The sequence below is a fragment of the Suillus paluster genome (assembly GCF_016628075.1).
Source record: "Suillus paluster strain FC165 chromosome Unknown EDB91scaffold_161, whole genome shotgun sequence".
Classification (NCBI taxonomy): Eukaryota; Fungi; Basidiomycota; class Agaricomycetes; order Boletales; family Suillaceae; genus Suillus; species Suillus paluster.
The window spans coordinates 498-24950 of record NW_024537721.1 but is presented as its reverse complement, the minus strand read 5'-3'; the positions used below and the strand labels follow the sequence as shown (position 1 = coordinate 24950).

Sequence of the window (24453 nt, the reverse complement as noted above, 5' to 3'; positions counted from 1 at the left end):
AGTCATATTCTCGCTTTAGGAATCCCGTGTGTTATTGCCATAGTTGCCGCTTTGCGCCTGACTCGCAGACGTGTCTGCCCTTTACCTCTGCCGCCTGGTCCCCGTCCCTTGCCATTTTTGGGCAACGCACTTGAATTGGACACCAAACAACCTTGGCTCACATATACTGCGTGGGGAAAGATATGTGGTTGTTAGACCAATATTAATGTCGTTGGATACTGATTTATGTAATGTAACACGTGCAGCAACATATGCGAGACAGCTGATAACTGCAGTACTTGCAAAGCAATATGGAAGAATATGTTGCCAAAGGAATGAGCGGTCGATTCGCTGCCCCAACGCATGTTTCCATATCGCATGCTCATCGAACAAGGTAAAGCCGAACAGGTATATCGGTGCACATGCCATCACAAGAGAAGCCGCACGCCATAATATCTACTCCGCGTGCATCTGAAACACCATCCCACTAAAACATCCAATGAGAAGTGTGATGTCACCATTATATTTACCGTAGCCACCTACAATGAAACCCGACGTGAACGGACAGCATGGGGAGAAATATCCGCACCACCACCCATAAGACTGAAAAAAGACGGATGAGATATAGCAAACATAGACGCCAGCCTGCCTTGGAGAATGCTGAAAATGCCTTGCTAGAATGCATGCGAATCAGAGCAATTTCAGGCAAGAACACTGATGACATGCTCGTAGGTTAAACTGCATGATGATACTGTTATTTTCCAATGAACGATATAAGGACGTTACACATCCTTAGGCTTCTTCCACCACAAACGATAGGCAATGCAGGTAAGAGCGGCTACCGCTAGGGTGTCGATTTCAAGCAGTGTTATCGAAAGGTTCTGGACGTAACGGGTGACAAGCTGGAGAACGAACCACACCAGCTGAAGCACAGTGATGCCTTTAGATAGTATATCACTCTTGCTTCGATCTTCTATGTCTGCCTCTGTGATGACAAGCATGTCCACGGATCCTCCACGAACAAATTGCAGAAGCTCATCAGGTGTAAGAGTGGCTCGAGGCTTATTAGCGACATAAAGCATGAATCCACCCGTCCACGCGAAGAATCCATGTACCACCGTCCATCCTGCGAAGGCATCGGTCGAATGTTCAGTTGCCGCTCGGCGTTGACCGACAAGTCCGAGGATGTACTTCACTAACCTCTAGACCTTGAAGGTTTGGGCAGGAGTGCTTGGGCTTCGGCTGTGTCTTTCATTTGATTCTGGAATTTCACCAACCGATGCAGCTGTACTCTCTAATATATTCAGACTGCCGGCGTGGGCCTGGGCAAGCTCTGAACCAAAGGACATCATTGAAGTCCTTTGCAGCTGCACGAGTACTGAAAAACTGCCGCGCAGCCCAGGTGATTATGAGTTCTGGTGCGATCAAAGCCATGACCATAATTAATCAACGACGAGAGGTGATGGCAACTTTCCCCTCGTTCATACCCGGAATATTCGGATGAATCACAGTCCAAGTACATGCGAACAGAGTTGCGGCGCAGCTCCAGATGATGTCCCACAAGGTTCTGGTGCTACTGCGGGATGGACAGTCACTGACGTCGAGTATACGGATACTTGTACAATTGAGACTCGGCAGTGAGGCGCAAACAAACGCCGCAATGTAGAAACAGGATAGTCAAGTGTACTAGGAAGGTCATGGTGAAGTTGAGAGGACACGTCTGTTCATCCTGTTATCTTTACATAACGACGTGGCTGCGTGTATCAACACCAGGTTTAAGGCGACCGCTACCGAGCATGCAGCGCTCGTGGCTCGAGGTCAGCATACACCAAGGACATAGGAAATCTATTGGTATGTGACGTGAGAGCAATTTGGTGAGACACACCGTAATTGAATCTGGTCTAGTAGACAGGACAGTATTGCCCAGCGCGCGCGTACGTTAGTACTAGTGGCTAAGGCTGCAGGCTGGATGGGTAAGCAACGACTCCTAACAAGTGTACTTACCATTTAAAAATTTCAAGTTACGCCATCAGCCTATTACGTAATTATACCTCGTTTTCTTCTGCGCTCGCTCTTACCGGATCAATCTTCAATCTTCAAGCTTCAAGCCTACCTTGTGTACTGTGCATACTAACGTTGGCATAGCCACTGACAGCCTCGCGATAGAACTGCCAGGCGTTCGATGTGATGTTCTCATCTGCTCTTCGCAATCCTACGTGGAAAGCTTCAACTCTTAAATTCAATCCATACTAGTATGTACTAGTTCTCGTCGACGTCATGCTGACCCTTGCTGACCGACAGCGCCCACAGTTTCTCTCTTTGATCGAGACCCGAAACTCTTCATAGCATTTCCGATGCGTCCATGAAGAGAGCCTCCAACGCCATGGGGAGACTGTGACACCGGCAATGGTAATATTGGGGTGGTGGGGGCTGGGTGGCGCAAATGGGGAAGCTACATGCGGGGACGCCCCTAGCAGGGGCTGCAACATCTTGAGGGGGCGGGTTCACTGTTTTATTCATTCAGCTTTCATTCAGATGACAATAATTGTTGCAGAATCTGTTGGCGTGTCCCGAAGCCCGAACACACAAAACTCATATTGGTAGAGTAAAGGAAATTATAAATTTGTGTCCCATGACGCCATCTGCAAAACCACTGAAATGAACGCTTACGACTTCAGTAGCGCACTTATGCGATTGGTGGAGATGCTGAACACATAACCAAAAATGTGTGCTTACGAATGCAAACCCGAACTAAACCAAAAGCGAACTGCTCAAAAGCACTTTGAGAGTGGAACTTCGACCAATTCGATTGGTGTGTATTCTTGATTCAGGGTCTTGCCTCGAGGCCCACACATGACCAGCACGAGGCTCTACCTGGCTCTTTATTCGCTTACAGGGCTGCGACGTCTGAATGGATCATCGTGGTCGCAAACCACATCGCTCCCGCGGTCAAACAGGGTCATATCAGTGCAGGCTAAAAACTCAAGTTCGCTGGACTGGAGCTAATGGAAGAGAAGTAAAACGAGTCATGACGATAAGCCGCTCCCAGCTTATATATGGTTCGTATATCACGCCCAGGTGGGACAACTCACCATCTCCATGAGCTTCTAACCCGATCCTCTTCTCGGCTATCTTCTATATTAGCGGGTCTTTGTGCCCAGTTATGCACCATTGTCTACTACTAGGTGGTAATTACAGAATACTCTGGATGATTCTGTCTCATCATAGAAAGTCTAGTCAAGGGCTTAGCAGGCTGGCACGGAACACGACGCTTCCTTTCAAGTGATTGGTAGAATCTTACGTTTGTAAACTGACTTTGGTAGTACTTTAAAATATTGAATGCAGGGTCGTGCTATGTGTTCCCCTATATATGACACACGATAAGCACTTAACTCACCGATCACCCACGATGTCCCTCGCAAAGCTCCCATTAATTTTTGTAGCTGCAGTTGGTTTTCATATCTCTGTTACTGCTCCAGATGCCGCTGAACGAGATCGGGTCGTGATTCCAAGTGCAATAGAGAGACTTCTCACACCCTTTAGTGTGCTCGTGCCGCGCTTTCTGAAAGTGAGCTCCGTGCATATTCGAAATAGACATGAGTTTGACGACTAGCTAGGGTACAATATGGCTTGTGACTGCTGCTGAGACTGCAGTCATTTTGACACGTTACATTCCGCCGCATCACATATCGCCGGGAATCGCGGATGTGCTGGGGAAACTAGGGACCCCTGACGCAAGCAAACTCACTACGATATCAGTTTTGGGGAGCTTGATGGTTGTGATGTCAAGCTACATTCGTTGGAAGTGCTACAGAACGTTGGGACGCTTCTTCACGTATGAGCTATCTATCCGAGACGATCACAAACTTATAACAAGCGGACCCTACTCGGTGGTGAGACACCCAAGCTACACAGGGCTAGCCATATCTTTCGCTGGCGCGTGTTTGACATACGGTGCTCCTGGCTCCTGGCTCCGAGAATCAGGAATTCTCGGCCTGCCATTCGTGAGTGGAGTTGCGAAGATATGGACAGCGTTGATGGTGATCGTGGTGGCGTGCTTGGCTGTAAGGATTCCGCACGAGGACAAACTGATGGCGCAGAGCATTGGGAAGGAGTGGGAGGAGTGGGCCCAGCGCGTGAAATATCGACTCATACCCGGCATCTACTAGCACCATGTTTGCTTTCATAATTACACTTGAGCTGAACCATCTGAATGCACAACTCTCTTTGGAGTATCTCCAACGGAGAAGAAGGGGAACCATGGCGTTGCTGAGGAAACTTGCACTCTGGAGGAGATTGTACTGGCCAGAGGCAAGGCAACACTGCTGGATTGGAAGGTCGGAAGTTGCCGGGCACATAAAATACAGAACAAAGAAATCAGAACGCGGGAAACCACGAGGACACTTAAAAAAGAACTGAAAACTTCGTCTATATGACTCCTGAAGAACTACAAATTGGCATTGCATGACACGCCAGCGCTCATCCCTCGAGGCCACCATAATTACCAACGGCACATGAAATCTAGATGTATCATGCCGTCGTATATGTCCAAATACATTAATATAAATTTTCAGCCTCAACAGTGCAGTAAGATATTTATCATCTAAGGGGTTAAGTACCTCCTGTACAGTACTCGTGTGCACCAGGCATAAAAGTAGCCGTCTAGCCAAAGAGAAGGTTGATTGTAAAGGCCATCAACATGGTCGTCACCCAAAACATAAGAATATACTGTGCCAGTAGGAATGCAACGAGGTGCTCTGTTGTACTTGTGTCACTGTCCGAGCATGCTTGCATCAGGAGAAACTGGAAATAATTCCTTAGCATACAAAAGAGACATTCTGTTAAGATCTCACCTGCGTTGATGATATGGGTAGACATGATACGAAACTGTTATATGACATTATGACCCGGTCAACTAAAAGCATATGCAGCGCATAGAAAAATTAGACGAACATGCATACAAATCTGAACACTTTATCTTCAGGGTCAATGAACCCTGTCCGAGTAAAGCCGTCGCAGATAAGAATTCCGAAGGCTGGCATGATAAGCTGCTTGCCGACAGCAAGAGCTGTAATGGCACCAAAAGGTAGTGAAGTCCAGCGTCTGCGAGGAATACTCATCCTCGCAAGTGCAGATCCAAGAATAATCATTCCAAGAGGAGAATTGGCATCTCCCAATAATGTTGCTGCATCCATGATGAATGCCAGTGGTGGTTGCCCATCAGGAGCTGGCGGAATGTTTGTTCCTGATACATTAGGGATGAATAGGGCTTTCAGAACCGATATTCTAGACACGATGAGGGAGACGACCATGGACGAAAAGACAGGGGATAAAAGATAGTTAAGGAACCTGGACGTGTATTGCATGACAGGGCGGGGTTGGTTTGCCGAGGAGTTCTCTGTGGATGGTGGTATGATATGTAGTTCATCGCATATGGCCAAATTGGGTCGGCCCGACAGCATGTCGTGCTGCACAGTGGGTGACGACGCTAGAGCGGAAACGGCCTGCGAATCTTCCAGCGATAATATTTGCGGCGGGAGACTTTTGTCGGTCATTAGATCACTGTAGACATCTACCTTGCGTGCCTCTAGGTCATATTTTCCCCCCGCTTCCGCGTCGTTTTCGGAAGAGGGTACGCCGAGAAGGCATTTTACATGACGTAAAAAACCCGCCAGCAGCTCGCAACGTTTGGCCCAACGTAGCTGCTGTACTTCCCTGTCATCTATGTCAGGCCCAGTAAAATCCATCTCGATCAGCTTGCGCCCGAACGTAAATAATGATATCTTATGGTGCAATTCAGCGGTATACAACAAAATCTATGCAGAACTCACGTAGAAGATGAGAAAAAACGCGCTACTGTATGCTACTGCGAGGTCCTGGTCGTGTTCTCCGTCGAAGGGGAAGGAGGCCATCATGTCCGTTATGACCGAATTCGCTATCCCGAGATGCCACAGTCAGCGAATGTCACGAAATATAAAAAATGTGTTCCTACTTATGTCACCGATACCCGCCCAACCTCCTGCGACAATTACACCGTACCGAAACCGGTGTGGAACCCAGAAAAATTTCTTGATAGACAGAGATAACGCGAAGCCCATCGCCATGTAGATGATCGCGATCACGAACAACGGTCCTGAAGAAATCGTGCGCATGTGCATATACGTCAACTGTAATATGACAGCGCATTTTAGGAAAACAACGAACCCAAAGCTTTATCATTCTCCGCGTTCAAAACGGATGCAGCCCTCGAGAAAATCATGCTAGGCAAAGTAATGTTCTGGATCCTGTCGTTCAGTTCCATTCTTCCAGAAAAAACGGGACATACTGACCAAAACCACTTGCCCAGCGCCACGAGCCGCATTTGCAGAAAAACAATCAGCCTTTGTAATGCCATATCCACACGCTACGCATATGAAACTAACGAACATTCAGCGCAATATGAAACGGAAGGTAATCAAACCCACAGTCTGAGAAGAGGTCTCGCAGCTACCCATAACAAAGTTCCGAAAGGTATGCTGCCAGTCATAGGTAGATGTTGCGCAATTCAGATCAGCATCTTCGTACGAGGTTTCTTATGTATTGTCATGGATAGAGCCTTGTCATCGCGTAAAGGAAGTCCCGCATAGATCGGATACCCATGCTAGGAGACATACAAAGACCTCTATTTGTTGACATGAATCGGTAATTTGAGCCATCATGAACAAATGCATCAGCCAGAAGTTGCGGAGCAAGAGACAGGGTGAGCGGCCAGTGATTACGGAAATGAGCACGAGGACTCGAGAAGGCGGGAGGACCGGTGACGCGGTTGGACTGTGAGTCTGTCTATGGCATGTAGGTGATATTCACTCGCGCGATCCAATATGTGATTCGTGAGGCTCCCGTGCGCACCATTGGCCATTGGAAGCACCCTCAGCCCCCACAAGTCGCCACTTGGTCAGCACTAGAACCCAGCATCCAGCGAATGCAGTGACAATACATGCTGTCGAAATTCGTGGAACCTGCTGTCACCTCCTTCCGACCTGGCCGTATCAGCCTGTCGAATAAACTTGCAATGCGTGGACCGCGCGACAGAATTAATGGCGTTCGTGCTCTTATTTGCTCTTCGCAATGCAATCATACGTGGAAGGCCTCACTGGCGCCTGTCTCAGCTGAAGCGACCCTAGCAAACCTACTTCAGTCCTCCAAGATCATGTTGTGCAATGTCATTAATCCAGATGGTGTGTATTACGCACACTTACCTGACTTGCCAGTGCTTCAGGTGACAGTCTGCCTCGAGGCCTACACATGACCAGCGCGAGGTTTTACCTGGCTGTTTATCCACAGCGCTTATTACCGCACAGTTCTTTCATGGTTTTTACAGGAGTCACAAACCAAAGCGCTCCTGGGGTTGAACCGTATTAGTGTTGCCTCAGAGTTGGAGTACGCTGGGCAGGAGCTTAGTAATGAAAGAGAACTAAAGCGAGTCATGGAGACTCAAATTGCAAAGCCGCTTCCAGCCGGATTGACGTACGTACGTTTCAACTTCGCTTCACCTTATACTATCAGCCTACTACTCAAGTATCACCCAGTCAGAATACTCAGGATTATGTCTTGTCATAAAAGTCGACTCCAGTCAAAAGCTGAGCACTGCTGGTACTGAACACAACGCTCCCTTCGAGTGGCGTCGACTAGTAGAGTCTTACGCTTGCAAACCGACTTTGATGTTAAAAATATTGAATGCAGGAACATGCTAAGCAAGCGCTTAACTTATGAATCTGATGGCATACAACTTGATTGGCTGGCAAGCACTTCTCGATCACCCGTGACATCCCTCGCAAAGCTCCCCTTTATTTTTACAGCTGCAATTGGTTTTCACCGCTCCAGATGCCGCCAAAGGAGATCGGGTAGGTGACCCCAAATTCAATGGAGAGGCTTCTCTGAGCACACCCGAATGTGCTGCGCTTTCTGAAGGTGAAATCTGTGCCTATTCGAGCGGATGCGAGCCCAGTGACGAACAGTTAGGGTACAATATGGCTAGTGGCTGCTGCTGAGACTGCAATCGTTCTGACGCGTTATATCCTGCCAGCATTGCATACCACCAAGAGTCGTGGGTGCCCTGGGGGAACTAGGGCAAGCAAACTCACTACGGAATCGGTTTTTGGGAGCTTGATAACTCGGATTGTGGTGTCGGGCTACATTCGTTGGTAGTGCTACAGAACACTGGGTCGTTCCTTCACGTATGAGCTAGCTATCCGAGACGGACACAAGCTCATAAGAAGCAAACTGTGCTCAGTGGTGAGACACCCAAGCTACATTGAGCTAGCCATGTCTTCCATTGGCGCCTGTTTGATGTACGGTGCTCCCGGTTCCGGGCTCCGAGAATTGGGAATCTTGATTGGGGTGGTGTGCTTGGCTGTCAGGATTCCGCAGGAGAACAAAATGATGGCGCATAGCAATTGGAAGGAGTGGAAGGAGTGAACCCAGCGCGTTAAAGACTCATACCTGGCGTCTACTGGCACCGTATTCGCGTTTATAATTACACCTGCGCTGAATCTTCTGAATGCACAACACGAGTATCTCCGACGGAGTAGAAGGGGAACTATGACGTTGCCGCTGCGGGAACTCGCATTCTGTGAAGAAATCCGAGCTGGATCTGGTGACGTTAAGTTGCCTGCAAACATATGCGTTGTAAGTACTGGCCAGTGGAAGGGTTCTACTGCGCAACACCACTGGATTGGAAGGTTGGAAGTCGTCAGCTGCCGATGACGGAGGCACATTAAGTACATGAGGGAACTGGAACTTGGCGAAACCTACCAGCCTTCGGAGTAGAACACAAGGTTTCTGAGTGGTCAGAGAGATCCGGACGCGGGAAAGGTAGCACGAAGACGCTTGAGGCAGAACCGACGACTACGTTCCTGACAGAGGGAGCCTAGCTCCTGCAGGACTACAAAGCTTACCAAAAAAAAATAGCCTTGAAACACAGCATGGTACAAATAGAGAACTGAAACGAGACGTCATTATTGGGGATAGGCGACACACTGCGAGCAATGCTGAGACCACGAGAGCCTCGTTGAACTTGGTCTGACTTTCGTGTCCAGACGAAGAGAGCTGCTTGCAACACAGTGCTGTCAGTGGGTGTACGGTTCAATGACCACATCCGAAAGCAGAGTGGCGTTTCGACGGTAATGCAGAAGAGTATACAGTCACGGTTGTCATGCGCTTAAGAATCAAGAAATCAAATTATCATACAAAGAGGACGATATACGTGACTAATGCTGTTATGACAGACTCGATGAAGGTGGGAATGAATAAAAAGGCCAGCGCGCGCTCCGCTCGCTTCTCCATCGCGCAAGTCCAGAGTTCAATCGAGCAACTATCATCATTCAATGTCGACTCCTCGCTCATTTGGTCTTTTTCTATATTTCTCGAGCATCAGTGAAGAACGTTTAGTAAATCACGTAACATACCGTCCCTTTGTTATTGTCGGCTCCTTTCTGCTTATTATCATCCTGAGTCGACTATCCTCGGTCAGTTGCACAACACACGATCTCAAACGGAAGACATTTACGTACCGAACCTGAGGCAGATGACTTAGTCGTGGTTCCATTCGCACCTGGCTTCGGAGGGTTAATGATAGGCACCTGCTCCTGCGGCTGCGTGCCCTGGCTAGTAGTGGCGTGAGCGTTGAGATTAAACACATCATTCAATATTTTTTCTAGCTCCTCGTCATCTGCATCAGCGGAGGTCGGGCTAAGACACCCGCTCTCCGCTGCTCTCCTGATCGCACGTTCTCGAGCCTCGTGTATCCCGAGGACAGTGTGCATCTTTAGCTGCTCACCCTCCTCGGTTGACATTCGGTTCGGCCGCTTGCACAGGAGCTTGAATGCAGGCAAGAGCAGCGATTTGTTGATGTTGTATTTGTCGTACGTAATGATTTTCTCAACGGGTTCGATGTCGAGGTTTTGGAGCTCGTCGACGGCTAGTTTCTTCATTTCAGGGAATTCCCAGGTTGTGGAGAGTTCGAGGACGACGAGCCAATGGTCTTTTGGTTTGCTTTCGCGTCTGTACGTCCTGCATACAGTGGTTAATTATGATGCCTGTGGGATGAAATTGAAATAAAGACTTACGGGCTGTACCATACCCACAGCAGCTTCGCGAAATCGGCGCTGGTCACTTTGTTGAGGCGAAATGCGCTGGAATCAGATGTTCCTGCCTGGGGGGCTTTTGCAAACTCCTTGATGAAAAATTGCGATTCGCACTCGAAAAAGTGCCTGTGAACACGAAAGAGTGTGTCTTCTACCTGTTCGCATGTGGCGATCAATGCGAGCGAGAGACACAAAGAGTGTGGCGTACGAGAAAGGTGATATTACCGTCTTTGAAATAATAATCTGGATGATGAACCATCCGCGAGACACCATTCTGAGAGCCGTTAGTTGTCATGGTGGATACAAGTGTAGGTGGTGATTGCGTATGAGGATAGTTTCAAAATTGGTCTGAGTTCGCGGGGACGACGCGGCCATTTTATGTGCGACTCTAGCGCTTGGAGACCAAATCGGCCACTCTAGTTCCTTCAGAAATATCAAGGGATGATAAGCTGGAACACGCACCGAGTCCCGTAATCCTAGGATTTGGAAGCCTTGTGTCCGTTGATTCGGACAAAGATCCTCAGGAAGGAAAGGCCATTCGTGACCTGTTCCGCCACTGGATCACATCCATGGAGCTGAATCAAAAACAAGACAGCATAAACACGAGGTGATCATGTGTGATCTCATTCATTCAATTGCTGCGGACTGTTGCCTTAAAGGGACGCGCTGATCATTAGTTTACCAGACATTTACAATACGAGATGAGTCAGAATATGGAATATGAAACAAGATACGTGCTGTACTGTACAGTCTGGCTGAGCAGCGGAAACCGTTGTTTAAGTGAGGAGCTCCTTGTATCTACCAGATTTCCGAATCCCTAAGGCAGATACAAGGACCTCAGGCGTAAAAAATGCAATTGAAGTCGTGGTGGTCAGATTTGGTACACCGTGATCGGCAATGCCCGAAAGACTTGTTTACAGCGGGAAGTACTGGCCCTCGCACATGTCATTCACACTGGATCGACGCGACCTTCTCATACGGCTCACTTCACCGTGACAGACCATATCGATGTCCTCGGATTGTCTCCCCCATTTGCACTTGGGATTTCCGTTGGCTTGCTTGTTAACTTCTTCACGTCTTTTGCGGCTTCGCTTCTGACGCGATTGTCGGATATTATTGTCGAAATAACGCGTGCTGTGGGAGTCTAATATTCTTCCTCTAGTCTGTCTTGTTTACAGAGGTTCAAGTCGTAGCATGATTTCATCAGACAGGGCATATCGAAAATGTGATTTTAGTTTTTCAGACAACGCGAGGTCCAACCGAGCCAAGACCTGTTGGACGTTCGGCGAACTTGTGGCCAGTAGTGCATCTATGTATTTTTTTTACATTTCGTGCTCTGCTCTGAAGCCTGTGCTTTACTTTGTAGTACTTTGCACTCTCTAAGAGTTCTAAGTGCTGGCACAACCGCTGGTCTTGACCTGATCCGCTGATGACACCCCAACGCTGCATGCATGGACGACGATATACATCACGTTTTTCCTAATCTTCCTCGCCCCCTTCCTCGCAGTGTCGATTCCCAGCGTTCCGACTCTCCAGAGTCAGTGTCGGTACCCGCCACACCCATGTCTTCCACCTTTAGCACGTAGGCGTCCTATGGAACGCCCCTCTCACCGTTGTCCAGCCTTCAGCACGACCATCCTTGCCAACCCTTCCATATGTATTGTCCTCACCCGATCATCAACTCTCTGCCTGCCCGGTGATAAGTGCTGGTAACAAGGATTATTGCTGCAGGGCAGATTATGAACATCGTACACAAGCCATTTATCTTCATGTCTGGTGCGAGCATGGGGGTAAGGTTGATTTGTTGCTCTCATTTGACTTATTATTTCCCCACCTTTGTATTTCCGGTAGACATATTTCTTCCTTGCGTCGTCGTGTAACATGCAGGATTCTGACACTTTTCCACCTTCAGCACACCCTTCTGACATGCTTGCGTCTTATTGAACGATAAACGATTCTAATTCAATGGCTGACTACGCCAACTTATGGAGGTACTTTAGTTATGTCTCTAGTCAAGCAGTCAGCTACCATCCTCTCTTCAACTCTCCAGGGGCAGATGTGGTATACCGCTCCAGTGAAGGAACACACTGTAAGGATGCATTCATTCGTGTTACGCGGTTTCTTTTAATCTATGCTCTATCTGGCCAATGTCGATGATAGCGGCTCGCGCTATAATCTACCATCCGAGGCCAGTCCCATCGGGTTGATTGAGAACGACGGCGTGCTCGAAAAGCTTTCCCGTATGATTAGCGGAATGGAAGTTCCCTGCCGGAACTCCCTGAAGGAAATGGAGGGTGTGCTTTACGCCGCCGAGAAATACGACACGCTAGGACCTATGTCTGTCATACGCTCTCTTATCGCATTGCCTCTCTTCCTGGCAGATCCCTTATGAATATATGCCATTGCTGCGCGGTATCACCGGGAAGAAGAGCCCCGACACGCAGTAAAAGCGTGCCTTCCCATCTCCATCCACCAGCAAGATCATGTTCAGATTCTCAAGCGTATACCCACCGATGATCTTCTCCGAGTCATAGACCTGCGGCGAGACGCATTTGTGACGGGCATCGACAATGAAGTGCGCTAGTGGAAGCAGCGCGCAGGGCTGTGCATGTCGCCAGGTCATAGACCATCATCCATGGCATGCGTTGAAGTTTGCCATGTACATAGACATGGACGAGAGACCTATGGGAACCACCGTGCGGAACACGGAGGGTTGGGAAGTTGCGAAGAAATGCTGGAACCATAAATGCAGGTACTGTGGCAAGTTGGTGTACGACCAAATAACAACTATAATGCGCATCCGTCCATGTGTTGACCAGTTGCCCTTGCGATTGAGACCAAGGATTTAATGGTGTAGTTGCCAGAGGTTGGGGGAGTCAAATATGGTCCGCTGACTACTGTTGACTGAACGAACTTGAACCTATAGTAACGTACCGAAGAATACGTTTGTAATGTACACGGTATTGAAATTGACGCTGTCCGTTCGATACCAGACTTCAAGACCGGGAGGAACAAGAGAGGCAAGCTTATCTCACTTCAGAACACCGTCTTCGTAAACAAAGACTCGGTCTGGAAGGGCTAGATTAATCTTTCGCTTCGTAAACTGCTCTATCGTCAGTCAAGTCCGTAATTACCTACTTACCTTGGTACAAAAAATAACTTGAAGGGTTGAAATGGGGGGCGAGCATTCTGTACTCAGCCTAACCCTCACCCCATCTTGACGTCGCATACCCCGAACTCTTTCCTGGTCTCCTGAGTCCTGCTAGGCCTGACTGTTTGGGAATGGACGAAAGAACGATATGCGCTCCGCCAATTGGGGGCAAAAACTGATCATAACAGAAGAAAAAGCTGCCCTGAGCAAGGTTCGAACTTGCGACCTCAGGATTGCCCGAAGATACCTCGGTCATATTTAACATATGAGACCTGCGCTCTAACCAACTGAGCCATCAGGGCTGTCGTAAAGAGAATATATATCCTTCAATCCATGCAAAACTATTTTATTTCATCTATGACGTCACCTGGATACAAATATTCACTTCCCCTCAATTCGTTCCACGACGACTGAGGCCTGAGGGTGAGTCTGTTCTTTTCTTCTTTCTTGCCTAGATGCTAGCGACATATTTATTGTCTACGTACATACCAATACAATTGAGTCGTTCCAATACTTACTCCTAAATAGAATCCCACCGTCAAGTGTTTTCATATCCTTTCTAATAGGCGAGTGACCTAATATTTGCTTGGCAGTTGAGTATTCCCTGGCTATACTCCCTCGTCCGATCCATGATGTAGCGTTTATTACTGCGGTTCGGGATACGTTATGGCGCCTCCAATACACCACCCAGGGATTTGGTTGACCAAGTTTACTTATATTCATCGCCACCCAATCGTCGACAAGAGGTTTTTCTACGGCCCGTATGGCGAGCTCCTGGGTGCAGTGTTTCGCCCGTCAGATGGGTATGCCGTCGCGCCATAGTGTCCCATTCCTCGCCTTCCCAGGGAGTCTTTTGTTCCAGAAGAACCCCTCGTGACCTACCTGATGTCACATCACCGCCTACTCGTCTTCTTCCTCGAAATAAAATCCACCGGCCATACGCACAACCTCGTAGACAGTGTGAGAGCGGATCAACAGATCCAGGATCGGTTTTTTTTCGTTTGAGCCAGGCCCCACCCTGCCGAGACTTCATGGTGGTATCTGTGCGATGGGACAGAGGATGACCTTCTACACATTGCACGCAACCACTGGGTATGTAGTATTCCCAGATAATGTGTCTGATATTCCTGAAGATAGGTGCACATCCGACATCACGGAGACGGGAGGATATTCAGAGTTCAGAGCAGTAGTGAACGTCATGGCGAGGATGGTAGCGTCGTTGTAACGACGGAGGTGTGTCTCCAGTTATATATCCATCATGACGTGTTCCAGCGTGTACCCATACATAGTTTTCGAATGTACAACATATATATGTATTGGGGTCAGAGATACAGTTTCAAGTGCTCTAATATAGTCTACATCGTATTATTGATTGTATATGTGCTGTATTTATTACATATTGTACTGTCCGACTTGCCAGGAGATGCTGGACATTCGGTGATCAGCCGTCGTGCCGCAGCCGCAGACGATACGACACATCCATCCTTGCCAAAGAGCATCATCCAAAGAGAATACTATGAAGTGTGAAAGAAGTGATGACTGTCATGTGATCATGTACTGGGTATTAGGAACGCAGTATTCCCCGTCTTACAAGGTTCAGGGTAGAAGTCCTACCCCGACCAAACCAAAGACGACAGATTTGAAGAGCTTCTCCATTGGCAGGACGAGGCAAGCATGTCCATATTCACCAACACAATTGTTGCCACCGTCAAGCCACCATCGGACCGAAATTAACCCCTGACTCGAGGTCCCGTGAGCACTCATCGATGAATCATCCTGTCAGGACGTGGGACACGGAACGCAAACACCTTACTCCAAGACCACTCAATGGACGGTATAGATAAGCTCGGACTCTCCACAGCTTTAGCAAAGGCACGTAAGAGTTATCAAGAAGGAGGGATCCCGATTGGCGCTGCCCTTGTCTATCATGGGTCTTCAACGGATCCAAAAGATGCTGTTGTTCTGGGATGTTCGCACAACTCACGCATTCAGAAGTCGTCCGCTACGTTGCATGGAGAGATAGCCGCACTGGAGGATGCAGGGAGACTGAAGGCAGAAGTGTATAGAGGATCCACGATGGTGAGGCTTCTGATGTGAATGATTCGATATCTGATATCTTGTTGGTGCTTGTATGAACGAAGTACACGACCTTGAGGTGCGAATGATCGTTATCCGGTGCTAGCTCTACTAATTACTCATAACTCACCGGATGAATAGCCCTTGTAGTATGTGCACAGGCGCAATCCTACTATACAAGATTCCACGTGTCGTTATCGGAGAGAACGAGAACTGGGTGGGCGGAGAAGAGCTACTCAAAAGCCAAGGCGTTGAGGTCATTGTGATTAATAATGCGGAATGCAAGGAACTCATGGGGAAATTCATAGTCGAAAAACCGGAGGTGTGTTGTCACAATGTTCTATTATGTGTACGATGATTGATCTATATGCAGGAATGGAACGAGGATATCGGTGAGATCCAGTAGAAAAGTCTGTCTACACCTGCCTGGTGAAATGCATACGTCCATATGCCTTGGCGCAGCAATCTCACAAGACGTACCATTATGAAGATCCAACTGTCACCGTCACAGGTTCTCCCATTCCATTCTTCGTTACCTCCCGTATGCTGAGATCTACAGCACCATTGCCGCCAATGATTGCCTGCACCTGAACCTTCGTCTTGCCTTTGGAAATGTTGGAAGGCGAAAGTGACAATGAAGCCAAGAAAGCTTCTTTTGAGATGGTCTTCTCTTTAACCTCTTCTAATTCTTCCTCCTCGTCCTCGTCTTCATCATCTTCGATCTTTGGAGGCTTGACGTGATCGATCCTCACTCCCTCGCTCACTTCCCAGAGCTCGAAACCAACTTGATCTCCAGACCCACTGACATTCACCTCCGCAATGATAGTGCGCCTGCATGGCAAGGGTGTCTCCTTCAAAATGAGAGGAACCCACACTCCACCCATGCTGCCCTCTTCTGCAGATACCTGAGGGACCAAAAGGCCGATAGTGCGGCTCGTAGCGCTGACGCTGCTAGTCCCATTACCCTTGATGAATGCCTGGCGAACCTCCTCTGTTTCTCCGGCAAGGTTGACAAGTAGTTGCGCTTGGAGGGCACAGCCACGTGCCAGAATAGTGGTTGGGTCACCAGTGCCACCGCCAGCGACCGTGCCAGCCTTGAAGGGCGTGATGACGTTTTCGGTGAAACCTTCAACTAAGGTCGCATCCAGGCCCGGCAAGCATGCGCAACCGCCGATATACACGATCTCGTCGACGTCATATAGATCCATTCCCGCACTCGCGACAAGCTCCTTCACCTTTGTGTAGACCTTGTTGTACACCGAGCGCACCTCCATGTCAAATCGGAGTCGGTTGATGGAGCCGGTGTAATCGAGACCATCTTTGAGCGACTCCACCGAGCATGTAGCGGCGCCAGGGCTTGCGCTAAGCGTACGCTTTGTGTGCTCAACTGCGAGTCTGAGTTTGGCTTCAGCCCGCTTATCAAGGGGATCTGAAGCTGGTGCGACAGCCAATGGTGTTTTGGTTTTTTTGGTGAATTCTTTTGCAAAGAATCTGATCAACTTGGAATCGATCTCATCTCCACCGACAGACGAGTCAGTGAGAGATGCGAGTGAGTACGCGAGGCCCTCGCGGATAGAAAGGAGAGACAGTTCGAGGGATGATGCGCCAAGATCGACGATGAGCTGCGTTCGGTCGGAGGGGACCTCGTCTGATCCTGCAGCATCGCACACGGCAACGGCACCTGCATCATCAAGTAACTGAAGAACGTGAATTCCAGCATCTTCTGCAGCTTTTATCACCGCCTCTCTCTGGGTGTCATTGAACCACGAGGGTATGCTGATTACGGCACCGAGTACTTTTTTCCCAAGGAAGTCCTCTGCAGATTGCACTAGCGAACCGAGGAATATCGTGGCCACTTCGGACACAGTTAGGATACGCTCAACCTCGATGGGCTCTGAGCGTGGGGTGGCAACTTGTGATGCCGCAGGTGTATGGGTAGCGGTAGTTATAAGAGGTGAAGGTGCAGGTTGCAGGACCTTAACCTTGTAAGCTGGCGTGTCGGATATGGAAGGGTGTTGTATGACAGGCGCAGAGACAGATAAAGCTGCCTGTGGTACTTCGGAGAACCTGTCATATGCCCTCAGACTGGGTACAATGATGGATATCGTCAAACAACGCACTTTTTGCCCAGAAGGTTGCGGAATCCAGTGATAGTATTTTGAGAGTTTTTGACTAGCTGGTGCCTTGCTTGGTTTCCGATATACTGAAAAGACAAAACTTGGGCAAGTGGCATCAGCGCGAAATAGGATACCACATACCATCTCCTCTCCATGAAACGCGATGGCACAAGCGATCTGGCGTTCACCATCCTCGTTGGCTATACACTCAGAAAGACCTTCCTGTCGTCCAAAAATGTATCCAAGATTTTATGGGATGCAGCAGGAACAAACGCACCTTGGTTAAGACTGCGATAGATGCATATGAATTACCAAAATTGATGCCAACAATAGAGGGCACTGCGGGGACCTCTATCGGAGCCTCTGCAGTTCCATTGGGAATAAGTCCGTTGGGCGCCATGATCTACGCAGGTTTCAAGGGTATGAGGACGGTCTGATAAAAATCCTTTGCAGGGCACATGGCGAGAAAAAATCTGTCACGTGTGAACGCCATTTTAGCACACTTATCTTATCAGATCAACGTATAACCGTCTTCTTTCTTTCAAGCTCTGACTACGGGATACTAAGGCCCCATGGTTCACGCAGTCCGACGTCTGCAAGCGATCCAAAATGCGCTCACAGACAATCCTGTCAGCGCGGACAAGAAGGTGGACGAGTTTATCTTGCCAGATGGTGCAGTGATGACGGTTCGTTCTGCCTTGGTGGACTCCACACCACAGACAACATTGGTTTATATCGATGGTCTTGTTGTGTGTGAGTATCGTATTCTAGATCGAACCGCACAGCTCGTCATTTCAGCTGTCGGTACGGAATTCGAACATACAGCATCACATGTGCCAACCTTCCCAGTGATCGAGATCTTCCTTTCCTCATCCGGCTTGCCGCAGACGCCTAGACACGACATATCCGTGAAAGATATGTGGGCGACTGTGTACGCACTTTTCACTCTGTACCACGTTCAAGAAACAATCCCGGTCGTACTGTCTCAACAAATTAGTAATTGCGAGGAGCTATGCTCGTATTTACTTCGATCTGGTCTCGGGCGCACGGCACATGCGCCTACAGCCTCAAAGGAGGAAATGTACTTGCACAGAGCTACGTTCTGGCAAGGTGCGGGAACGCAAGGATACCACCCTCGTGGTTGGTTACCTCCCTCGTCGATATCGCCACTTTCAGTTGCACCCTTTCCTTATATCCAGTCATTCACCCGCACACCCACCGTCATTGCCGTGCACCCTCTCCGTCCCCAGAAGCCCGAACCGGGAGAGATAATATTAAGGCGATTTTGTCCATCTATAGGAGAGACTCTAGAGTTCAAGTACTTTGATCTCAGGAGCGGCTCGGAAACTTCAGAGCATCTGGATGTGTTTCATCGTTGGCACAATTCAGAGCGAGTGAACAGGGGCTGGGGAGAACGCGGATCGCTGGAGAAGCACAGAACATATATCACGAACGTAATGAATGACCCTGCTGTTTTGCCTGTAATGATGAGTTGGAACGGCGAACACATGGGGTATGCGGAGATCACGTATTTAAAGGTGGGCTTCTTGAATTTTCCTTTAAAATGGGCTTACATGGCAGGCAAGGAAAATCATGTGGCGGCCTACATTCCCGGCGGTCTTGGGGACTGGGACAGGGGCCTCCATGTCCTTGTTGGAGAGGATAAGTTCCGTGGCACCGAACGAAGTAAGTTGTATCCTACTGCGTGCAAGAGGGGTCTTATCAAGAATAATTAGCTAACTTGTGGCACCGTGCTTTGATACACTACTGCTTCTTGGCGGACCCCCGCACCGAACATGTCATGGGGGAGCCTAAAGCAGATAATGCTTCCATCCTCAAAGTGGATTTTGACTCTGCCATGCATATTGCAACAGTAAGTCGGAGTATAGAATCTTGTAACTGTCTGCTGAAGTCTAGGTCCAGATCTTTGACTTCCCCTATAAACGCTCCGCACTCACGTGCGTAACCAGAGAGCGCTTCTTCAGGCTAGACTTACTGTGAGGATGTTGGTAAAACATCCTGTAAATATAGAAATCGGGCTTAGTCGAGATAGACTATTTGTTTGGTGAACACGAGAACAAGGATTGCCTTCTTTCAGATCATGTATGGCTGTATGAAGAGCGTCGCAAGATGGTACGCGATCGTGGGAATGACTCTTGCGACAATCCCTTGACGCGCGATGGTCACGTGACAAAGTCCCAAACCTCTTGCGAGTTCTGACCTTTCAAATCGACCACCAGTGACCACGAACACGGGCATTTTCTACGATGTCAACTTCTGCAAGTTGTCCTCATGCTCGCGAAATATCTGCCTTGAGAGAGCCAAAACTAAGCCAGTCAGTTCATAGGGAGGAATGTACGCAATGCTTTGATAATCAGGTGGGTCGATTAAGGAGGCTGATACACAAATTCGGAGTTCACGTCTATGCAGGATGGCCCTACGGGCATCGATGTTTGCTTGCTGTGCTTTAACGGATCATGTCTCGACTCAGATCGTCATCATACGCGTACCCATTTCCTCCGATCAGGACATTCATTCACTCTGAATGTGAAGCGTACCCCGAAGAAGAAGGTTTCGAATCGCGTGAGTGACAACGCATTTATGTGCAACGTACACTATAACCGTGCTAGGCTGATGGAGAAGAGCCACCGGCTAAAATGAAAAGGCTTGCCATAAATGAGGAGCGCGAAGAGGACAAATACGAGCACACCTCTGTGTTCAAGTGTTGGAAGTGTGATCTGCAAAATGGAAAAGAAGTAGCGATCGACGGTGCAAATGCAAGTATACTCTCTTGCTACTTGTCTGATCGACACAATTGATATTACTACTACAGACCAAGCGTCTAACTGATGGTGTCATGTTGTCGCTTTCATCTGCACGTCAATCTGAAGTTAAAGCATGGGAAGAGGAGATCACCGCTTGCGAACATACACTTTGTCTGGAGCAGCTCCAGAGCGGGACTATACCACAAGAAGGTAATCACACTTTCCTTCCGATCAAGGGCGTATTTTCATTCCAACTCATAGGTCTAGCTCATTGCGCCTCCTGCGAGCTCACTTCAAATCTCTGGCTTTGCCTTACTTGTGGTGCTCTTGGATGCGGTCGTGCCCAATTTGGTAGCACTGGTGGTAACGGCCATGCGCTGGCACATTTCAATGTGACCCAACATCCTGTATGCGTAAAACTTGGAACTATTACGCCTGAGGGCGGAGCTGGTCAGTCATTCTATGCGCCCTTGTGATATGTGTCTGACTAGATTTCGAAGACGTATACTGCTACGCATGTAATGATGCCCGTGTCGACCCAGAGCTTGCAACCCACCTCGATACCTTTGGTATCAATATAGCGGCACAGAAGAAAACTGAGAAGAGTATGACTGAACTTGTGAGTAACTTCTAAAGCTCTCATTTCAAATCTGACTCTCAAACCAGCAAATCGATCAAAATCTCCTGTTTGACTTCTCCCTCACGGCCGAGGACGGTTCTGCGCTTCAGCCGATCTTTGGTGCTGGTGCTACGGGTCTCAGTAACCTCGGAAACAGGCATGTTTCATATGATTTTTAAGAAGTGTTATTTACAACGATCGTTTCTCACAGTTGCTATATGGCCTCGGTTCTCCAAACTCTGTTCTCACTCCCCCTTTTCCAAATGCGTTATTATGGTAAAGGACCTTCCGCCACGAGTTCCATTTATGTCTCTCCGAGAGCAGCCACTCACTGGGCGAACTGCACTCAAGCCCTCCCTGCAGATTGCCTGGAATGTCAGATGTTCAAGCTTGCTGATGGTTTACTCAGCGGACGGTACTCTAAGCCTCACTCAGATCATGAACAGGGTATGTTGAAAGACGAGATCAATCCTATTGTAGACTGTGCATGACATCTGACGCATGTTTACATAGCTCCGACTAACGCTCTCGCACACCCAACACCTGAACATACGTCTTGGCAGGCGGGCCTGAAGCCAGCAGGACTCAAGGCTCTCGTTGGTAAGGGACACGCTGAGTTCGCCACCATGCGCCAGCAGGATGCGGAAGAGTTCTTCGGTCACCTATTGACGGTACTTAGACGATTCAATCACCAAAATACTCGCGGCGTATCAGGTACCAAAGGGCTGTCCCAAGCATCACTTCTCGCTAACTTTTGTATAGAAGAATCTGAACCAACCGAAACGTTTGCCTTTGGCCTCGAGCAACGTCTTCAGTGCCAGTCCTGCCACAGGGTTAGGTATCGCGTGGACACGATGGATGTCCTTAGTCTTGGTGTACCCGCTCATGAACTCGCGGGTGGCGAAGCGGATACGGGTCCGGGAGCGGTGGAACAAGGCACCCCAGACGAAGATGGTCCCGGAAAGAAGCGGTACCGTTCCGTTTCTTTGGAGCAGTGCTTGAACCTATTGCTCGGACCGAGTGGACAAGAAGCTCTGGAGTACCAGTGTGAGGGAGGCTGCGGAAAAGTACATGCCGTCAGGTATGTAGTATGGCATTTGGTTCACTCAAAGGTTGAATTTTGGTGGGATTAGGCAGATGCAGTTTACTACTTTCCCTGACGTTCTGGTGTTGCACGCAAAGAAGTTCCAGCTTGTGAACTGGGTCCCCACGAAGCTAGGTGAGCTCCGACAGTTCCGGCGTTTGATATTATTCTAACATCCGGGAACCATAGATATACCTGTGATCCTTCCCGAGAATGACGAACTTAATCTCGATAACTACCTCGGTCATGGACTTCAACCTGGCGAAGTGGAGCTACCAGATAGCTCCAATACTTCAGGTCCTTCACAGCCCGAAGTTGACGCCGAAGCACTCTCTCAGCTTGAGGCTATGGGCTTCCCTACCGTCAGTTGTCAGAACGCTCTCATTTCAACGGGCAACGCTGGGGCTGAAGTCGCCATGGAATGGTTAATTATGCACATGGAGGACCCAGGTGCGCCAAAATGAACCCACTCGGAAACTTAGTTAACGGAATGTTTAGACATCAACACACCCATCCAAACATCAGGTTCTGGAAATGGCAATGCACCAGAACCACCCGCAGAGCAAGTAGCGATGCTTGCTGATATGGGCTTTACGAGTGCGCAAGCTAAGAAGGCGTTGAGGGAGACTGTGAGTTACTTCTGGTTCGTCTCGACTCTCATTCTGAAAACGTCATAGGGCGGAGATGTAGAACGCGCCGTCGAATGGCTATTTAACCATCCCGATGACACTGGTGAAGATACCTCGCCCGCCACTTCATCTTCAGAAGCCACAAAGGCACCACCTGGTTCATCCCGCTTGCCTGCTCGATACAGGCTGAAGGCCTTCATATCACACAAAGGCCCAAGCGTTCATTCGGGACACTATGTTGCACACATTCGTATGCCGAGAGGCGATGCGATGGATGTGGATGATGGTGGTGGAGATTGGGTTCTTTTCAACGACGAGAAGGTTGTGCGAGCGGATGGAACGAGCGTCGAGGATTTGAAGAAATTGGCGTATATGTATGTTTTCGAGAGGGCGTGAAAGAAGATGTGAACAGGCGAAAGCTAAGTTGTGCTAAAGACGAAATGCTCAGGTGTATTTCTAGTTTACACGTGCTGGATCGGAATGTAGAGTTATCCTCAGGCGGTCCTCGTTACCACCTCAGACCAGTCAAGGATCAATCGCTCATGATCTTTGTGATCGGTCCACCAGCGTTTTGAAATGTCACTCTCCTCAGCAGACCTCGGCTCGCCCGGGTGCACTTGGACAAGTCTAAATGACTTCCTGTGGCTTGAGTGAATTATTAACTTGGACATTGATGACGAATAAGATTGCTTACTATGGCATCATATCCAGAATTACTTCCAGGCTGCTGTGGGTTGTGCCTCTTCCAATCCCTGCAGGCTCTAACTGACCCACCAAATGCTCCTATCCAGAATATGAAACCTATGAAACCTATCGCTGCTCGCACAATACCTGTGATAGACCCACAGCGTTAGTAAATGGTTCCTGAGCATGTTGTCACTGACTCGCCTCCGCCATTCTCTAAGTTGCCGTGGTCATATTTGGACACCCCAACCACCCATAGCGAGGAGAAAGCCAAGGATAGCAGGATGAGACTGGCACTGTCGTCACTAAGAGCTATGCGGCCATCTGATGTTGTTGCGAGACCGATTGCCAACAACCAGGTCACTCCCATACCGACAATAATGTCCACTGTGGACAAGGTTGAATAAGACATCACTGTTTCCGCCACCAGGACGATCAACCACGTGAAGATGATGAGTTTGATGAGTTTTATCCCGCCTGTCTGTTGGGACGTAGTGGTGGGTCCGGGTGTTGTTGTTTCTGAGGGCATAGTAGTAGGGTTTGTTTGCTCCGAAGGCGTGATAGCAGTATTCATGTCCTCTACTGGCATAGTTGTGATGTTGGTTTCCTCGGGGAGCATGGTGGCGGGTTTGTTTTGGATGAAGTTGGGATAAAGTGGCTGGTTGTTATTTAGAATTCGGCTTAGGGGGGCACGAGGAAAATGATGTGGCACTGTTGCGACTGCTGCGGCACTACAGCACTGCGTTTTGCCTGGTTCTAGACAGCGCGATTATCTGTGTGGATACGGAGGATTCATGTGTAAGCCAACCCTATGCCTAATACAGATGTTCACCTTACATACGACAATGTCCTCTCTGCTTATATATACAATACCATCGCGAATGCAGGACCGTTGGCGCGAGTCCAGGTGTGGTAGGAGAGCTATGTTCGTATCTTCTACCTCTTGTTGATGCCATGCATGCACGCCCTGTAGTAACATTTGGAAACTTGATGTAAGTATATATCCTCGAACGCAATTACACTCGTTGTAAACAGGGATTTGCAACGGTCGAGAACTTAGAGGGAAAAAAGAGACAAGTCCTGTTGCTGTTACCCTTTTCCCTCGCCCGTTTTTCGTCATGACAAGTCCGAGCAAGTCAAAGAGCAAAGCAAAGGGACGAGCGAGTAAAATCTCTTTATTCGAAGTGAAAAACAGCTGACTGATCACCGGTAGTATGAGTATGAT

At 48.7% G+C, this 24453-nt stretch overlaps 10 protein-coding genes and 1 non-coding gene across 11 annotated transcripts; 4 read left to right on the top strand and 7 right to left on the bottom strand.

Annotated features, from left to right (window-relative positions):
• Positions 1 to 761: 761 nt before the first annotated feature.
• On the bottom strand, positions 762 to 1678 carry EDB91DRAFT_1273197 (uncharacterized protein; the record flags this gene model as incomplete). The annotated part of the gene is made up of 4 exons (XM_041324609.1): positions 762 to 1169; positions 1327 to 1394; positions 1431 to 1555; positions 1596 to 1678. The coding sequence occupies 4 exons, from the start codon at positions 1676 to 1678 to the stop codon at positions 762 to 764; spliced, it is 684 nt and encodes a 227-aa protein (XP_041169789.1).
• A 1676-nt stretch (positions 1679 to 3354) lies between these two features.
• Positions 3355 to 4314, top strand: EDB91DRAFT_1230500 (uncharacterized protein). The gene is made up of 2 exons (XM_041321053.1): positions 3355 to 3547; positions 3597 to 4314. Exons 1-2 carry the CDS (start codon positions 3389 to 3391, stop codon positions 4146 to 4148), a joined length of 711 nt encoding a protein of 236 aa, XP_041169788.1. The 5' UTR covers positions 3355 to 3388; the 3' UTR covers positions 4149 to 4314.
• Positions 4315 to 4415: 101 nt separating this feature from the next.
• EDB91DRAFT_201295 (auxin efflux carrier) lies at positions 4416 to 6730 on the bottom strand. Its single transcript, XM_041326406.1, has 8 exons — positions 6444 to 6730; positions 6309 to 6396; positions 6184 to 6256; positions 5972 to 6112; positions 5811 to 5914; positions 4933 to 5762; positions 4833 to 4866; positions 4416 to 4782 (listed from the first exon to the last, which is right to left on the bottom strand). The coding sequence occupies exons 1-8, from the start codon at positions 6503 to 6505 to the stop codon at positions 4642 to 4644; spliced, it is 1473 nt and encodes a 490-aa protein (XP_041169787.1). The 5' UTR covers positions 6506 to 6730; the 3' UTR covers positions 4416 to 4641.
• A 2337-nt stretch (positions 6731 to 9067) lies between these two features.
• Positions 9068 to 10710, bottom strand: EDB91DRAFT_1174146 (uncharacterized protein). The gene is made up of 6 exons (XM_041320325.1): positions 10566 to 10710; positions 10312 to 10519; positions 10086 to 10258; positions 9531 to 10029; positions 9426 to 9476; positions 9068 to 9374 (listed from the first exon to the last, which is right to left on the bottom strand). Exons 2-6 carry the CDS (start codon positions 10396 to 10398, stop codon positions 9360 to 9362), a joined length of 825 nt encoding a protein of 274 aa, XP_041169786.1. The 5' UTR covers positions 10399 to 10519; positions 10566 to 10710; the 3' UTR covers positions 9068 to 9359.
• A 1569-nt stretch (positions 10711 to 12279) lies between these two features.
• Positions 12280 to 13510, bottom strand: EDB91DRAFT_1088002 (uncharacterized protein; the record flags this gene model as incomplete). Its single annotated transcript, XM_041316328.1, has 6 exons — positions 12280 to 12381; positions 12523 to 12705; positions 12767 to 12858; positions 13038 to 13078; positions 13139 to 13211; positions 13309 to 13510. The coding sequence occupies 6 exons, from the start codon at positions 13508 to 13510 to the stop codon at positions 12280 to 12282; spliced, it is 693 nt and encodes a 230-aa protein (XP_041169785.1).
• On the bottom strand, positions 13453 to 13556 carry EDB91DRAFT_t115. The gene has a single exon. It is a non-coding gene; the product is annotated as a tRNA-Met (tRNA).
• A 1454-nt stretch (positions 13557 to 15010) lies between these two features.
• Positions 15011 to 15774, top strand: EDB91DRAFT_201205 (cytidine deaminase-like protein). The gene is made up of 4 exons (XM_041326405.1): positions 15011 to 15333; positions 15396 to 15409; positions 15472 to 15652; positions 15704 to 15774. Exons 1-4 carry the CDS (start codon positions 15082 to 15084, stop codon positions 15734 to 15736), a joined length of 480 nt encoding a protein of 159 aa, XP_041169784.1. The 5' UTR covers positions 15011 to 15081; the 3' UTR covers positions 15737 to 15774.
• On the bottom strand, positions 15655 to 17893 carry EDB91DRAFT_1351312 (Hsp70 protein-domain-containing protein). Its single transcript, XM_041326126.1, has 4 exons — positions 17725 to 17893; positions 17589 to 17669; positions 17451 to 17533; positions 15655 to 17397 (listed from the first exon to the last, which is right to left on the bottom strand). Exons 1-4 carry the CDS (start codon positions 17845 to 17847, stop codon positions 15813 to 15815), a joined length of 1872 nt encoding a protein of 623 aa, XP_041169783.1. The 5' UTR covers positions 17848 to 17893; the 3' UTR covers positions 15655 to 15812.
• Positions 17894 to 17960: 67 nt separating this feature from the next.
• Positions 17961 to 19549, top strand: EDB91DRAFT_1351311 (acyl-CoA N-acyltransferase). Its single transcript, XM_041326125.1, has 4 exons — positions 17961 to 18985; positions 19034 to 19133; positions 19184 to 19320; positions 19371 to 19549. The coding sequence occupies exons 1-4, from the start codon at positions 18020 to 18022 to the stop codon at positions 19446 to 19448; spliced, it is 1281 nt and encodes a 426-aa protein (XP_041169782.1). The 5' UTR covers positions 17961 to 18019; the 3' UTR covers positions 19449 to 19549.
• A 108-nt stretch (positions 19550 to 19657) lies between these two features.
• EDB91DRAFT_201137 (uncharacterized protein) lies at positions 19658 to 23193 on the top strand. Its single transcript, XM_041326403.1, has 14 exons — positions 19658 to 19825; positions 19878 to 20030; positions 20078 to 20224; positions 20281 to 20422; positions 20474 to 20662; positions 20713 to 20831; positions 20879 to 20988; positions 21043 to 21278; positions 21345 to 21545; positions 21594 to 21912; positions 21965 to 22050; positions 22105 to 22365; positions 22414 to 22544; positions 22593 to 23193. The coding sequence occupies exons 1-14, from the start codon at positions 19715 to 19717 to the stop codon at positions 22938 to 22940; spliced, it is 2553 nt and encodes an 850-aa protein (XP_041169781.1). The 5' UTR covers positions 19658 to 19714; the 3' UTR covers positions 22941 to 23193.
• On the bottom strand, positions 23056 to 24163 carry EDB91DRAFT_201166 (uncharacterized protein). The gene is made up of 4 exons (XM_041326404.1): positions 24066 to 24163; positions 23433 to 24001; positions 23239 to 23375; positions 23056 to 23189 (listed from the first exon to the last, which is right to left on the bottom strand). Exons 2-4 carry the CDS (start codon positions 23845 to 23847, stop codon positions 23172 to 23174), a joined length of 570 nt encoding a protein of 189 aa, XP_041169780.1. The 5' UTR covers positions 23848 to 24001; positions 24066 to 24163; the 3' UTR covers positions 23056 to 23171.
• Positions 24164 to 24453: the final 290 nt, after the last annotated feature.

What these genes read in the sequence shown, in the direction of transcription:
- EDB91DRAFT_1230500 (XM_041321053.1), top strand. Translation starts at nt 3,389, where the DNA reads ATGTCCCTCGCAAAGCTCCCATTAATTTTTGTAGCTGCAGTTGGTTTT. An exon ending in TCGTGCCGCGCTTTCTGAAA is followed by an intron (nt 3,548 to 3,596) that starts GTGAGCTCCGTG and finishes ACGACTAGCTAG; the next exon opens with GGTACAATATGGCTTGTGAC.
- EDB91DRAFT_201295 (XM_041326406.1), bottom strand. Translation starts at nt 6,505, where the DNA reads ATGACTGGCAGCATACCTTTCGGAACTTTGTTATGGGTAGCTGCGAGA. An exon ending in GCGCTGGGCAAGTGGTTTTG is followed by an intron (nt 6,257 to 6,308) that starts GTCAGTATGTCC and finishes GACAGGATCCAG; the next exon opens with AACATTACTTTGCCTAGCAT. An exon ending in TACCCATATCATCAACGCAG is followed by an intron (nt 4,783 to 4,832) that starts GTGAGATCTTAA and finishes AATTATTTCCAG; the next exon opens with TTTCTCCTGATGCAAGCATG.
- EDB91DRAFT_1174146 (XM_041320325.1), bottom strand. Translation starts at nt 10,398, where the DNA reads ATGACAACTAACGGCTCTCAGAATGGTGTCTCGCGGATGGTTCATCAT. An exon ending in ACGGTAATATCACCTTTCTC is followed by an intron (nt 10,259 to 10,311) that starts GTACGCCACACT and finishes ACATGCGAACAG; the next exon opens with GTAGAAGACACACTCTTTCG. An exon ending in AGTCATCTGCCTCAGGTTCG is followed by an intron (nt 9,477 to 9,530) that starts GTACGTAAATGT and finishes GACCGAGGATAG; the next exon opens with TCGACTCAGGATGATAATAA.
- EDB91DRAFT_201205 (XM_041326405.1), top strand. Translation starts at nt 15,082, where the DNA reads ATGGACGGTATAGATAAGCTCGGACTCTCCACAGCTTTAGCAAAGGCA. An exon ending in TCATAGTCGAAAAACCGGAG is followed by an intron (nt 15,653 to 15,703) that starts GTGTGTTGTCAC and finishes ATCTATATGCAG; the next exon opens with GAATGGAACGAGGATATCGG.
- EDB91DRAFT_1351312 (XM_041326126.1), bottom strand. Translation starts at nt 17,847, where the DNA reads ATGGCGCCCAACGGACTTATTCCCAATGGAACTGCAGAGGCTCCGATA. An exon ending in CTATCGCAGTCTTAACCAAG is followed by an intron (nt 17,670 to 17,724) that starts GTGCGTTTGTTC and finishes TTTGGACGACAG; the next exon opens with GAAGGTCTTTCTGAGTGTAT. An exon ending in CGTTTCATGGAGAGGAGATG is followed by an intron (nt 17,534 to 17,588) that starts GTATGTGGTATC and finishes TTGTCTTTTCAG; the next exon opens with TATATCGGAAACCAAGCAAG.
- EDB91DRAFT_1351311 (XM_041326125.1), top strand. Translation starts at nt 18,020, where the DNA reads ATGGTTCACGCAGTCCGACGTCTGCAAGCGATCCAAAATGCGCTCACA. An exon ending in CGGAGATCACGTATTTAAAG is followed by an intron (nt 18,986 to 19,033) that starts GTGGGCTTCTTG and finishes ATGGCAGGCAAG; the next exon opens with GAAAATCATGTGGCGGCCTA. An exon ending in GTTCCGTGGCACCGAACGAA is followed by an intron (nt 19,134 to 19,183) that starts GTAAGTTGTATC and finishes AAGAATAATTAG; the next exon opens with CTAACTTGTGGCACCGTGCT.
- EDB91DRAFT_201137 (XM_041326403.1), top strand. Translation starts at nt 19,715, where the DNA reads ATGTCAACTTCTGCAAGTTGTCCTCATGCTCGCGAAATATCTGCCTTG. An exon ending in TAGCGATCGACGGTGCAAAT is followed by an intron (nt 20,225 to 20,280) that starts GCAAGTATACTC and finishes TTACTACTACAG; the next exon opens with ACCAAGCGTCTAACTGATGG. An exon ending in TACGCCTGAGGGCGGAGCTG is followed by an intron (nt 20,663 to 20,712) that starts GTCAGTCATTCT and finishes TAGATTTCGAAG; the next exon opens with ACGTATACTGCTACGCATGT.
- EDB91DRAFT_201166 (XM_041326404.1), bottom strand. Translation starts at nt 23,847, where the DNA reads ATGCTCCCCGAGGAAACCAACATCACAACTATGCCAGTAGAGGACATG. An exon ending in CAACTTAGAGAATGGCGGAG is followed by an intron (nt 23,376 to 23,432) that starts GCGAGTCAGTGA and finishes GGTCTATCACAG; the next exon opens with GTATTGTGCGAGCAGCGATA.